The 14,770-nt window shown below is 37.0% G+C and overlaps 1 protein-coding gene across 2 annotated transcripts in view; it reads right to left on the bottom strand.

The window, feature by feature from the left end:
- Positions 1-1,979: 1,979 nt before the first annotated feature.
- Positions 1,980-14,770, bottom strand: part of PTDSS1 (phosphatidylserine synthase 1) — a 28,442-nt gene continuing 15,651 nt past the window's right edge. Inside the window, exons 7-13 of one of the 2 annotated variants that reach the window (XM_053992723.1) lie at positions 13,164-13,305; positions 12,102-12,214; positions 10,563-10,628; positions 7,654-7,753; positions 6,423-6,491; positions 5,740-5,809; positions 1,980-4,427 (exon numbers count right to left, since the gene is read on the bottom strand). In XM_053992723.1, the coding sequence (XP_053848698.1) occupies positions 4,315-4,427; positions 5,740-5,809; positions 6,423-6,491; positions 7,654-7,753; positions 10,563-10,628; positions 12,102-12,214; positions 13,164-13,305 (673 nt within the window). In that variant the 3' untranslated portion in view covers positions 1,980-4,314. The remainder of the gene's footprint in view (positions 4,428-5,739; positions 5,810-6,422; positions 6,492-7,653; positions 7,754-10,562; positions 10,629-12,101; positions 12,215-13,163; positions 13,306-14,770) is intronic. The other variant, XM_053992731.1, reaches the window with a different exon arrangement.

The following is a 14,770-nucleotide window of genomic DNA, read 5'->3' as shown; positions in this document are numbered from 1 at the left end:
AGATAAACACCCTCCTCCTCCCCTTCTCTAATGCAGTAAGCAGTGTTCTCAGAGAGGTGGCTCCTATAAGTTTTTAATCAGGTATTTTCCTATCTTTCAGAAGAGGTTTATAAACTGAACACTTGACTTTTAGCTGTTCTTCCCAGACTATGAACAAGCTTAAGTCCTTAACTTAGGCTATCCCTAACTTTACTTCAAGCTCAGAAGGTACGGCCTCTCTGTAAACCAGAATTCAAAAAGAGAAGTCATGTTGAAGGAAAGCCCTTCCTAGCAAATCAGAAAGTCCCAGTATTCAATGTCTGTACAGAGAAGGAACTGAAGAAGAAAAGAAAAGCTATGCTGCTTTACAAACTACATATCTGGCTCTGAAGAGCAATCAATAGTTCACAACAGATCTTAGGTATAACAGAACTGGAAACTGCTGTTGTGGGAACTGTCAGCAGTGGAAGGCAAAGCAAAGTGTTTAGACTCTCAGTGGCACCTTTATACTGGCTGTTTACTTGCTGACAGCCTGTCCTACTGTCCTTGTACAGGAGGCCTCGTTTCTTCTTTGAAGGTCTGTCATGAGACCATCTTGCAACTCAACTCTCCCATGAAATAATAAATAAAACCCAAAAAGAACAAGTAAGACAAGAACTTATCCTGTACATTCAAAAAACTTCAGAAGGGATAATGTAACTGTTCTTGTTATCAGATCTGCTTTTCCAAAATAATAAATTAGAGCAAAACCTTAGAGTGCACTGTAGGCTTCTCAGGAACCACTACATTTGTCAAAATTCATTTACTTACAATAAACCATAAGAGCTTCTAAAGACAGTATGCCAATTTTCTATGCCTTACAGGTACAGACAAACACACATACTGGTGACATGGGTTGATTTACATAATTATTGCAAAATACAATACTTTGCAATCAATACAGAGCAATTGTATTCAAAAATTATTAAGTATGTGGTAACATCTCTGTCCTCTTGTGATAACAAAGTAAAAAAAAATTAAAGTTTTAACAGCTAGAACATCAAATGATCATCTTCACAGAAGAGTAACAAAAGAATTGGTCGAAACCATGTTCAAAATATTTAATTATATGTGGCGTATGATCTGTGCAGCAACCTTAATACTGGAATTCAGTACTCAACATGAGCTCTGGTTCATTGTATAAATCTATTTTAAAATTCTCCATTTTTATTTAATCTACTACTTAAAGTTCTTGCCAGTACCCTCTGCTTATAACACGCTGCCTCAAATTAGCCTCCCTTCAATGACTGACATTGATGGACAGCCTCTGGAGGGCCAATTCCAATCTCTCCATAGCAGCACAGGAGATCACTGGAGGACAGAGAAAGGAAAGAACATCAGAAGTAGGAAAGTAGGAATGAGAGGCTCTGGCAGAACAAATAGTTAAAAACAGGACAGTGCATCCATGACTGTTACAAAACACTGTTCAAGCAGCAGAACTCACACACGTTGCTAAACAGCTCAGTGATTTGTCATTATAGGTGTTACACACATACAGAATTCAGCAACAGCACAGTAGTTGATAAAACTGAGATCACCAAGTTTACAGCAGTGATCAAAAGCACCTTTCCAATGCCTTCCAGTGCAAAGCTCACACCCAAAGTGATGGGCTGAAAATACAGTTGTTAGTCAGTGGAGGACTTGTGAGAACACATGTGAATTCCAGCCAGAACTGCTGATAGAGGAGACAAAGTGCCATTTACCAAGCAGCACTTGAATAGTTTACTTAGGTTTTCCTTCTCCCTAGCAATCTCTCCTTTAAAGTAAAGAAATTAAAAAAAACAGCAAATGCAAGCAAAAAAAAAAAAAAGCCAAACCCCCCCCCCACAAAAAAAACAACAAAAAAAACCCCACTAAAAACACAAACCAAGAAAATCCCAAAACCCCAAAACAAAAAAACAACAAAAAACCCAAACCAACACCCTCCCAACCCCAAAATGAAACACCACACAACAACCAAAAAAATTTAAAATAAAAATACTTAATTGGAAATAATTTAAATATGTTGTCAAACAACATTTTTTCAGGACAAAGCTGTTATAATAGTATACAGAAGTCAGCTTCCATCAAGATGACACTTCAATATTTATCTTTCCAGTATTTTTAGGGTGCAGTTCAGCAATGTGAGCACCAGGCCTACATTTACAAAACATGTGCTTGTCCCCACAGGCAGGTAGATGTTGTACTTCAGCAGCTCTTTACACACATAAGCTTTGTACACATAGTTGGTGTGTATACCCCTTGCAAGTACAAAATAGGCTCTCACATTGGAAAACCACAGTACTTAAAATACCTAAACCATTAGATGTCAAGTATCTTGCTTTGGTATTGAATCAATAGAAAATTTACAATGCCATTCTTCAGTCTTACACAGACTGAGTTTTTAACCAAGGAAATAAAAGTATCCAAATAAAACTACAAATACATTCATCAATATGTAGTACATTACAAATACAAACACAATATATGGAATTGCTATAGTATGAATGAAAAACAAGTAGGTGTAGGAGAGCCTGGAAGTCTTCCTAACATATTTCTTCATGTAACATTTAATGTCACTGTGGCAATGATGATACAGCAGCTTCTACTACATTACTTTCCAAGATGTACAATCCATGTTTGATTGAAAAGCAGGGTAGGAAATTAAAGGCCTCTGAAGAGCTCAGCAGCAACACTTAAGTGCATTGAAAACATTGATAATCTGTGGCACATAGGAAATGATGGATTACACAAGATACTTTCTTCTATTTACAATATCATACAATTGTATAAAAGTCTCTGCTGCATTTTTTTCTTTAGTACCTAGCCTGTGGCAAATCACAGTAACATTAGTCAAAGAAAAAGGAAATCCTTTTTTCTCATAAAGACTAAGTAATTAATGGGTATTACTTATCCTTGCTTAAGCTACCTACCCCTCTGAATACCTTGAATCACAAAATTTAATTGGCACTAAAACATTTTGATAACTTAATACAGAAACTGCTCATGATTGCTTACCTCTTGACTTAATCATTACATTCACTGCTGGATAATTATCCACCTTGCTAGATGTCACAATTAATACTTAAAAAAAAACCGAAAAGAACACCCAGACAAAAAGTAAATCACCCTTCTCAAAAAAAAAAAAAACAAAAAACCAAAAAAACCAACCTGCAAGAAAGAGAAGAAAGAGAGACTTTGCTTTTGAGTATCTGATGCATGATAGGAAACACCGAAGCAATGGGGTCTATCACATCATGCTGGCTCTCAGACACCAAAGAGAGCCACAAGTCTTCACAAATAATTATGTTTATGGAGATAGTAAGCAATTCAGCTTCAGCAAAAATCTGCCTTATCACCAAGCTCATTAGGGCATCTGAGCCTTCAAAGCAGTTTCTGATATCAGTCTGAAGACAACAGGATTTCTGGGTCCAGCTAGGATGGAAGCAAATACAAGGAAGTAGGAAGAAACATTGTACACAATGTGGCACAGATGAAAAAAAGACATATTTACACTTGAAAATGCAAAACACCATAGAGGAGGAAAAACAATGAAATAACATGACCTTTGTCACTGAGGACAGGAGGCATGGCCCTCTACTATGTAGCAGATTTTTATATAAGTATTTTAAAAACTTTTAAAAAATGAATATGTATGACTCAAGCAGGAGGACAATGTAGAACAAAAACATCTGTTTGAAAATCAATTTCACATCCTTTACAAGAAACTTGGACCCATTTCTTTCCTAGTAAAACCCTGACATAAGGCCTAAAGAGCCTTTAAATAAAAGCAAGCAATATGAAAATTTTAAATACTTATTAACAGTTGCATGGGAAAGTTTTGTTGTGAGACTGGGAAAGAAGGGCAGAGTTGCTTTTAGTCAAAGGGTTGCATACTCTTCTAGAAAACAACACAATAAACCAAACCAAAAAAAATCCAATTAACTACACCAACTCACTATCAGTTTACTAACCTTTGGGTTGAAGTCCTCAACTAATCTATTAAAAATGACCTTGCAACACCTGAATGCAAACCAGGGAGTACCTGCTATGATAAAATAACATTTTTTTCCAGTATACCCTTCATGAACTTTTGATGCCACACACTGAAGAAACTAGATTTATATCAGTGAATGGCAAGTGTCATCAGGCAATGATCTGCACTACACTGGTGGCACCATCTTCATCATCCTTCTCTTCAACACCTCATTTTTAAACTTTAATTTATAAATCGATCTTTCATTTGGTAATTCAGAGCCAGGTCTGATCTTCTTTGTCATTTCTGGTCACACTGTAGGATGCCTTTAGATACCATTCTTATTTCTTGCCAATTCCATTTGATACTTTTGATTTGGAGTGTCGATTCCTCCTTCTAGATGAATGGCTTTCACTGTTGACTGAATGTTTTGGTGGACTATTGTCAGCACCTGCTGAGAAATAAGTATTTGTTTAATACATATACATATTTATTTAGTTGACATTGTCAAGCTCCTATCTGAAAGGCAGTAAGGTTTTTTTAGAGCTACAGTGTTAACAGTATGGATTATTTCAGTATAATACAAACTGGTTGATACTTGTACTCCATCTAGTGGCCTACTTTTTTTAAAGCAATTCTTAAGACTCCTGTAAAATTCTTTGCTCCCCTGCCAAAAAAAAAAAAATCAGAAGTTTGCTATAGCGAAGTATAGTAGGGAAACATCTTCCATTTGAAATCATATAAAATAATTAAACCTCCCCATTTTTCTTAGTGGCAGGTACTACTATCAGAAAATAAGAATTATGTAAGCAAAGTCTTTTAAGGATGTTTTAAGAGTACACCTCTAGATTTCAGTTTTTCAAATGACAGAACATGTTTTATTCCGAGAAAAAATGGGAGGCGGTGAGCACCAAAACAAGAAATCAAGAACAAAATGTGAAAGAAGCTGAAGCCTGCAATTAATGAAGTAACAGGAAGTTACAAAGAAGCAGGTTTTTGTCAGATTTCTTCAGCATGCACAAATAGGAAAAATATTCTGAGTGTAAATAATTTTTCTCCAAAATAGAAAAGTCCACAAATTTACTAAACTGAGAATAAACATCCAGAAAAATCATGTATGAAATATACAGAAGATCTGCTTCAGGTGCTTTTCAAGCTTATGATAAATAAGAAATATTTTTAATTTTGCAAACATCTGGAACATAAACTCTGACAGATATCTTCCAGGTGTGAATTTTTGATATTTGTTCAATAAGCAAGACCACGCCAAGAGCCTACAGAGGAGGCAGATAGCTAACCTCTAGTGTAGGGAAAAGAAGTCAGAAAGAAGCTGCCTTTGCTTAGTGCAAAGAAAGCTGCTTATGACCATTAGGACTGCACTGACAAGGCAAGTGTCAGTAAGAACACAGGCTCCAGGGCCCATTGCTGACTAGGAGAAATAAAAGTACAGCAAATCAAACATGCAATGTTCAGAGAGAAAACCTGTTCACAACAGTTATGAAATGCATAATGTCCAACACCTACAATAACAGCTCGCAGTAACAGCAGAAAAAATCAGTTGACACATTAAAGAAGAAATACATATCCAAGAATCAGAATTTAAAAGGGAGTAAAGAAAAATAGCTTTGCAGATGATTTATCTGCACTGGTCTTGCAGAGATGTTAAAACAAGTCCAGCTGAACTAGGCAAGTTTCTCAAGCCTCATTTTCTAGTGCTGAGCCTTAATTATACCATTTCAGGAATACAGCTACAGAAGTACCAATACCTCTGCTGAATTTAGAATGAAGCCAGGAAGCATCTGGACTGTATGGACTGTCTTCACTTTCTGATAAGGTCTGCAAAAACAAGGACACATGTCATTGGGATGTTGGTGGTTCATATTATCAGTACTCCTCCCATTTGCAACTGGACTTAGAAACTGTAGCAGAAGTCCTCATAAAACATTCAGACAGTACTTTGGACTTTTCCCTTACTAGTTAGAAGGCACCACATAGATCACACAGTAAGAACTCACCACTTGTCACATGATCTGTTGTGTAACCAAGTATTCTTAATATTCCCCTAGCATTCCACCTGTACAATGGGAACATTAGCTAACCATTCATCCTTGAACACTTTGCTAAAATTACGGCCTCATTTTGAGTAACTAAGAGGACAGCATTCTTTAGAAACCACAGTGTAATTTGGGATCTGTCCAAGGCCTGCTGAATTCAGAGTTCTTTCTATTGACTTCAGTTACACTCTAGACCATCCCCCCTTATCCTCATTTATGCTAACTCTGGTAAAGAATTCCAAAATCTAGGAGCTTTGGAGTCTTAACTCTGGAATAAAAAAACAAAAAAAAAACAAAAAAAAAAAAACAAAACACACCAAAAAAAAAAAACCAACCAAACAAACAAAAAAACCAACAACAACAACAAAAAAAACAGGCTTCTTTTATATAAGTACCTTTTCTCGATGGCCGTAGTACTCTGCATACCAAACCATACCATATAAACACAGGAAAGTTGTAAAGGCCTAAACAAGGGAGGAGAAGAAAAAGATCAACAAGAAAAACAATCTGTAAAACTTTTTCCAAATTCCTTGCTGATTCAAGGTCTCAGAGTCCCTGGAGATGCCACATTTAGACTTTCATGCTCTGTTTCTCCCTGCATCTTTTGTCAGGATGAGTAAGACTCGAGCGTCAACTTCAAGCTACACACAGAGCCTGCCACCACGGGGTATGCAGAACAAGTCTCAATGGGAGCAGGAAAATACATCCAGATCACCCACAGGAAACACTGCCAGCAGGATTTCTGTCCACGCTCTGTACAGTCATCACACAAAGGCAGTTGGTAGGCACTTGTAGGTATATTATCAGGATCCACCAGTCTGGGAGAAACCAAATTCTCCTCCTCTCTGCCCCATGCTTCAGGCTAGGTTACATACTTGGTTTCATGGTACTCTGATCTGAGAAGCAATTCAATACTTTTCTCCTCTAAAGTATCAGGAATAAAATCACCAAGCTAAATAAGAGAACAATAAATTCTGACTCTCCATCACCTGTTCAAACTGTGTTCCCAATTAGAAGAGAGAAGTATTTATCTGTCAGCCCATTATAAATGCCTTATTTTTCACTGACCATGAAAAATGTGCTTGGCATCAGAGTTACAAGTCTGGCAAGACAAACGTCCATTTACTGTTATAAAATGGGCATTTCATGCTGCATTTGCAGTAATCACACTAAAGTACAGAAAGTTACAGTGAGAATGATTTGCTTGATAAATGAGGGTTGTTTATGTAGTTGTAAGACTTCAGTGTAGCACAACACACATTGCTTATTAACACTATCCATTAACTCCTGTTCATTTCCAGCAGGCACTACAGCAAGCTCCACCAAAGCTAGGCTCAGTCAAACTGACATCATCTCTCATAAAGATAAAGCATCCTATAACTACTGTTTGTTTCATTGTTAAGCACCAGTAACCTGCTATGTCAAGAAGTGAGAAAAGAAGATATTCTAGTCCGTTCAATGTGAGTTCTAAGCAATCTAGCATGTTTTTACTAGGACATGCATAAGGCTCTTTACTGGCATTGCCCCACAATGATCTCCTGCTGCCAATGTTCCAGAGAGGAAGCTATTTAGATGCTTTCAATGCTTTTGTCACACTTTATGTTTCACATGAGAAATTTCACTTACCACACAGAGAAGCCAAAACACAACATACAGTATTTGTGTTTTGGAAAAAAGATCTTGTCCAAACTTTATGCACACAATAGCTTCAAGGAAGGCAATTACCCTGTGGGTAAATGAAAGCGGGGGGGGAGTGATTAAAAACACTAAGGATTTAACTCACATGTTCACAATTCAGACCCCAAACTGTCAACTCTAAACAAGCACTACCCTCTAGTGAGCACACACCTCCCTGACAGCACCATTCTTTGTCAAATGTCATTTTCTTTCTACACTTTTCTCAGCATAAATAGCACACAAAAAATGATTGACTGGCAGTTCACTGTTCCATGGGGCTCAAGGGAACAAGGAGCGTGTGCCAATAGCAGAGAATCTTCAACTGTGCCTACCACTGCGCTTCAGCTCTCACCACATATGCATTTCTCTTCCATGCTGAACACCCAACAGACTCCCTTGATGGATAGAACTGTGCTTTGTTCATTTCTCTACTAGATGTAAATTTACTACATCTCTAAGTTGTCTAGTTTGTTTGCTTCACATGTATTTCCCATATTTTTACATATAAGAAAATTCATATGAAACAACATTCCAAATTTTCTGATGATCCATGCATTTGCTCTGGTTTATCTGTTAACTCAGGTCCACACAACAGCCTCAGAGGATTTGGGGAGAAATGTGAGAGGAAGAAATGCAGAGTTTACTTTCCTCTCTGACATTAAAAGGATCAAAAAAAGTGTCTCCATCTCTGTCCCTGCTACCAGGTGTTTACAACTTTTCAGGTTCAAAGCTATGAAGGCTTTTCCATCACTTGTTTATTAATCCAAAGTTTCTACTGTCTACCATGAAAATAAATCTAGTTTGTATAGGTCCTGAAGCGAAAATTATGCATGTTTAACAATACAAGTGTAGAAAAGTGACACTAAAAACCTGCATTAAAATTGTAGGAAACTGACTCATCTCAATCTGAAGCAAATAATGAAAAACACTATTAAATTTAAAGTGTAATAGTTAGCTTGTTCAATAGAGACTTTAAGGTTGTACATCTGAGCAATGCATGAAAACTCCTCCTCACCTGTGTGCAGACAGACTTAACATCACATCAAGTGTTCCATTCTCCCAAGCTTGACACTGCAGGACACATTCCCTACCAGCACTCTCAATAACCAGTTCACAAAAAATGGCACTACTACCTTTCAGGGAAGACCCAATTTCCCCCATGAAAGGGTAAGGAAAACCACTGGTATTGTAGAGATGGTCCTGGTGCAAGTAATAAATCACAGCTTTCCCTGTACTATTTAATGTGACTTCGAGCATGATGAGCGGGGCCAAAACTTAAAATGCGGCAGTAATACCCAACTGACCAATACACAAATCAATGAGATGCATATTAGCAAAAAATTGAGAGCAGTACTACTCTCTTGAGTCACTAACTATTTTTCTTTCTTGGTTTTGTATTATTCTTACTGATCCAGCTACAGAGTAAAAAATCATGAAACCAAATTACTGGAGTGGGAAGAGAAAGATCACCATCAGAAAGCCAGCATAGGGTTATGATACACTCATTGTTTTATAAATAAAACAATAGGCTATTTTTTAATAAGGACTCAAAAAAATTACAGCTGTTTGCCCTGAACTTATACATTCTTTCTGTTATTCCTGTCAAGAATACTTGGGTTAAGCACATTTTACAACAGGAAAGCTATTAGTGGTAAATCAAGAGAAAGAAGGATGCTAACAGGGAAGGGTGTTAGTGTCCTACTGGAAAGGTCATGAGAGTACTCCACAGAACTAAATATGGTAAGTTTTCATTCAAGGAAAATGGTCTTGTAACATACTAACACATTTTCCTTTTTTAAAGGCTTCATCTTAATAAAAATAGTGCAATTTCAGCAGGGCTGTTGCATTGGCCTTGTTCATGCTTTACATAACTTACTGTATCTATCAAGAGTGATGCAATAGTTATACCAAATTGAAAAGAAACAGTTTTGTACTAATGAAAGGCACTAATTTTAATTATACCCATGGTTAGGCTCCTTAAAATTCCATTTGTGCCTTTATAAGTGTCTTGGTTACCACAGAGATGAATGTTCTATATAATTGCTTCAGAAATTATATTCTAGATAGTTACATTACTGGAAGATTTCCTCTTTTTCTGCAATCAACAGAAACTCCAGTGATGTTCTGTTATTTCTAGCAGATTACAGAAGTAAGCAGTAGAAAGGAGAATACTTATTCCATACACATTTCCCACTATTAGATCAGACTGTGGGTGAATGTTCTATTGCAGTAGACAATAGAAGCAATCCTGCAGACATATTTGGGTATCTATTTATTGACACACATGACATTAATGTGTTCAGTGAGAGCTTTGGACCAAGGATGATGAGTTCTGTAGTCCTTAACAATTTCCCAGAAGTAACCATGCAAACTCTTCATATAAAGGTATCCTCTAAGAGAAAAAGAGATTGCAAGGTCAATGAGATTGCAAGACCATGGCTCAGAGTACACTCATAGAAACAAGCCATGAACCATGGCTTGTTTCACTCTCCTTTACTGTAATGCTGCTATACCCCTCTTGGCAGGCAGGGAAACATTACTCTCACAACCATCAAGCAAAGGCAAGCTGTAGAGGTAAACACTTTTTCCTTCTCACCTGACTGAGAATATGGGGAGAAAGGCCAATGGTGTTTTGAAAGAGCCTAGCTTTATCCAGCAGTTCCCAGTTATTCCTTCTGTTGTCCTTACTCATTCCATCACTTCCCATGTTCTACCTCCAAATTCAGAATTTCCCTTTCCTCTGAACTTGCAAAACCAAAACAAAACAAGGACTGGCTTCATGGGAACTGCCTGTTCCTGTGCTGGACCCATCCTTAACACTTGTCCAAGTGCTTCAGGAATGCAGCAAGAACACTTACCCGAACACCCAGCACTGAGTTCCCACCCTCTTGCACTGTGTGTCTGTGAGGTAAGCATAGTATTGCCTGAGAAGGGAAAAAAGAAAATTCTTCAGTCAAGTTGAAAGTCCCCAGAATATTTACATTTAGAAAAAAAACTTTGTGTTACAGATATATCTATAGTGAAAATGAAGTGCTGATGGTTAAAATTCACAAGCAATCATTCTGGATGTCTACCAGATGGCTTCAATTCTAGTAGGACAGATTATCACATATATCAAATAGCTTGAAACAACACAGAAAACAATCCTGAGAGCAAGGACTGGGAAAGTACCCAAACTAGTAGGCTAGCAACATTTGTCTCCTGCCTCTCCACTGAGTTTCCAATTCTTATAGGCAAACTGCAGCAGTTTCAAAAGAATTAGAGAATACCTCATTTTTTTCCACAGTTCATCTTTTATTTATTAACAACCACATTTTCTTGAGAAATGTGGGCTTGAATCTTGAAAGAATATGGCTATTCCATATCCTTTTTGAATGGTCTAACCACTGGCATATTTTCCTCTCAACAACAGTATAATTTTTCACTTTTTTGAAAACAGTATGGAGACCATTCTGCTCTGCTCTCTATGCTCCAGAAATTTAAGTTTAGAGAGGGGAATTCCAAAGAAATGGAATCAAAGTTCCTATTCTCAGTTTCTGATTTCCACTGATAGATGTGAAAGACAAGTGTTATTACTCCAACAATACAAGGACTGCTAAAGAATAAAGACTTCTACAGGTGTCCAAGTGCTACAAAGGAAAAAATAACCTTACAAATTCACCTATACAAGAGCTCACATCATGTTTTGAGTGATTTAATTAATAGCATGAAATCACTGCACACAACTTAAGGCAGTATTTGAGGAATAAACCAATTCATGACTGCCATTTAACTGTCCAAAGTAACATCACTTTGGACATGAAGAGGAAATTCTCTACTTCTAACTTCAGATCTGTGTGCATTCTGTCTACCTCCAACTATGTAATGGGGGAAAAAAGAAAATTAAGGGACTTTGCTAACAAGGTAAAATCACACACATGACCAAAAGCAGATTCATACCAAAAGCAGATTCATTCTTAATGCTGCATATGTACTGTTCTGTTCTCACAATAAGCTACTGCTCAATCACAATCAGGAGCTGTTAGAAAAACCAACAGCTCTGTTTTTCCTCATCTACACTTTTGGGAGCACCTGACTCATTAACTTGAATACTTTCACATGCAGTCCTTAAGGATAACATATGCAGCTAACTCCCAAAACAGGGAGATGCTACACAAACAGGAGAAGGAACAGACTGGCTCTGCATCCCTATGGCAACACAGTTGTTATGTACATTTTAACTAATTTGTCAGGAAATACATTTTATTGACAAGAGATTATTGTTTTGCATTTCATGGTGGCAAAAGCATACATTTTGTGAAATGTGCCATACTTATTCACAAACTATATGTAGTTCTTGGATGCCTAGAAGTTAAGCAACTTTAAACTGAAAAAAAGCACTGAAGCAAAAAAATTACCTTACAGTGGGTGCTGTAATGATTCCTATGAAGAGAATTCTCCCCCAGCTTAAAGGGTGGCTTGCTTGGAACACAAAGATATGTTTCAAAAAGAATGTGTTCAACTCAGTTAGCTAGATCAAAAAAAAAGCTAGTTAATAGTGTTCAACTTACATAACTCCTAATGAGTTAGTACAGAAAATGTGCAAAGATTAATATGGAAACTAAAACATAAGGAATTCCTGCTCTGTCTTTTGCTAGGACAAGCAAGTAATCTACTAGTAAAACAAAAAAAAAAAAAAAATCAAAATCCCCCATAGAAACCTCTATCGAAGATTTTGCTCTCTTTCCCAAAACTCATTAAGGGACCAGATACTAATTCACCCTGTAGAGGTCTTCTGATAGCTTGCATATCCTAAATCAAGTACAAATTACCAAGGCAATTTTGGGAGAGAAGCAGAAGAGATCATATAGTAAAAATAAAAACCCAAACCTCAAACAACTGTATAAAATATTTATGGTTTTCCTTTAAAACACTAAATTAAGATTATTTTTTTTAAATTACAAATGTTTTAGTTTTAAGTTTTTAAAGCATTTGTGACACATCATAGAGTCTTGCTGGATCAGTGACAGTATTTGAGTATCATTGATCCATTCAACAGTCAATGGGAAAGGAAAAAAATCCAAGCAAAGCAAAACAAACAAACAAATAAAGAAACACTTCCGCACATAAACTAAATAAATAATCCCCTGCCACATCAACACAACAAAACCAAAATAAATTAAATTTCCAACACTCAAACCCCACTGTCTAGCAGTTTTTAAATCTGTGTCAATTGCAAAAAGCCAATACAGCAATCTGTTACATTTGGCTTTTTCCAAAGATTCTGTAATTATACTCCTGAACTACCACATAACTCCCATGGAAGTGCCCTTTCCAATGCCACATTATCAATTCATTTAACTGTGTACTTCAGTAACAGGCATACATTCCATCAGAATATTTTTTAGTCCAACATAGCCAACAAGTAACTGAGCTGATTTGATTTGAGCAGCTTTGATTTCACAGAATTTATTTCTTACCTGCCAAATAATCATGAAAAGGTAGACTCCAGCCACTCTCTGAAATGAAGACTTTGGGTCAAACCAGCGGACATAGGTCCAGCTGGCTGGGGTGAACTGTAATACAGCTCTTTTGATTTTCCCTGTGGTTGTGTGAATGTCCCTGGAAAAAATAATGGCTGGAGTAAATACAAGGAATATGCCAGAAGGAAAAAACAAAAAAGCAACAGCCCTGTTACTGATGTTTCTGAGGAACAATCACTTTTTTTGACCAACAGCAGAGATCTTGTCAGACACAACTATGTACCAGGCAAAGGGGAATTCAGAAAAAGAATCTATTAAGCATTTCAGTCAAGGTGCGTATTCTCCTACACAAGTCTTCTCTAGCCTCAGTCAATAACTCGGTAACTAACTACAAAACACATTTAGCATTCTCTTCACAAAGAAATGAGGACAGCAATTCTGCAACTTCCTTGGAAAATCTAGAGGTTATTTCTTCCTAGTTTATGTTGCCACTGCTCTTACTCCAAACATTCCTTGTTATAGAGCTCACTGACATCAATCCTTCAAGAATCTGTCAGATTCATTACTCATTATTTGTATCAGGGACTGGCTCCACAGGTTCAATAATACTACACCTCCAGCACACATAAGCCCTGCTGTTCTGATATCAGATGCATGTGGACCTCCTGGAGAGGTGTGATAACACTGTTAAAATCTGGAAAGCATTTAAATTCCATTTTGAAAGGGGATTTTAATGCAGGCTCATCTGACGTGTTACTGATTCTTGCTTTTCATAATATTAATTCAGATGAGCAACAGCATCCAAAGGACACAGAATCTAAGAAATACTCAGTGCTTCCTCTTCTGAAGGAAAGCTAGCAGGACTAGAAGTCGGTTTTTTCACCTTTAGCCCTTCTGGATCAAAAAGACAAACCCAAAAACCCCTCAGATTTGATATTTCCAATATTTGTGTTCTTCTAGGCTGGAGGAAGCTTAGATTAGGGAGAATCTTGTAAACTTTAAGATCTGTATTTATTAAATGAAAAAAAAAAAAGAAAAAACTAAAAGGGCACAAGCAAAAGCTTCTCATTCTCATGAAGCAGCACCTTAATGTTAAAGGTCAGAAAAATCTACTCATGCATTTAAAAGAACATGAGGAAAAATTATTCCACAAAGACAGTAAAGACTAGTTGTGCCATAGATAGCCTGCTATTTAAACTTTCAGTGAACTCTCTAAAAACAGAAGGACCATCAACTCTGATAGAAATGCAGGAAAACTGAATTCAGACTAAAGGCTGGATGGTTCTTTGAGTAATTAACAAATCTGTGAGTAAAAAAAGAAAGCAGTACAGAAATTCACACAAGGGACAAATCTGGAAGTCAAGATCTGAGTTCCTTTCCACCTCTCAAGGCAATTCACTGCACTTGACCCTGTTTCACCTACACCACTGGTAATGTTCAGATAACCATGCTTGCTACCAGCTAGCAGGGAAGAAGGCAGGAGAGGGGCTATGGAAGCTATGGAAGAAACCACCTGGACAGCTAGGAACTGACATACTAGGCTATAAGCTGTTGCCCTTTTGTACAACAAATGCCTCTTTATTTTACAATTACTCCATTTATTT

The sequence above is a fragment of the Vidua macroura genome, chromosome 1, assembly GCF_024509145.1.
Source record: "Vidua macroura isolate BioBank_ID:100142 chromosome 1, ASM2450914v1, whole genome shotgun sequence".
NCBI lineage: Eukaryota > Metazoa > Chordata > Aves > Passeriformes > Viduidae > Vidua > Vidua macroura.
Note: the sequence above shows the minus strand (reverse complement) of the source record. Positions and strands in the feature narration are given on the sequence as shown.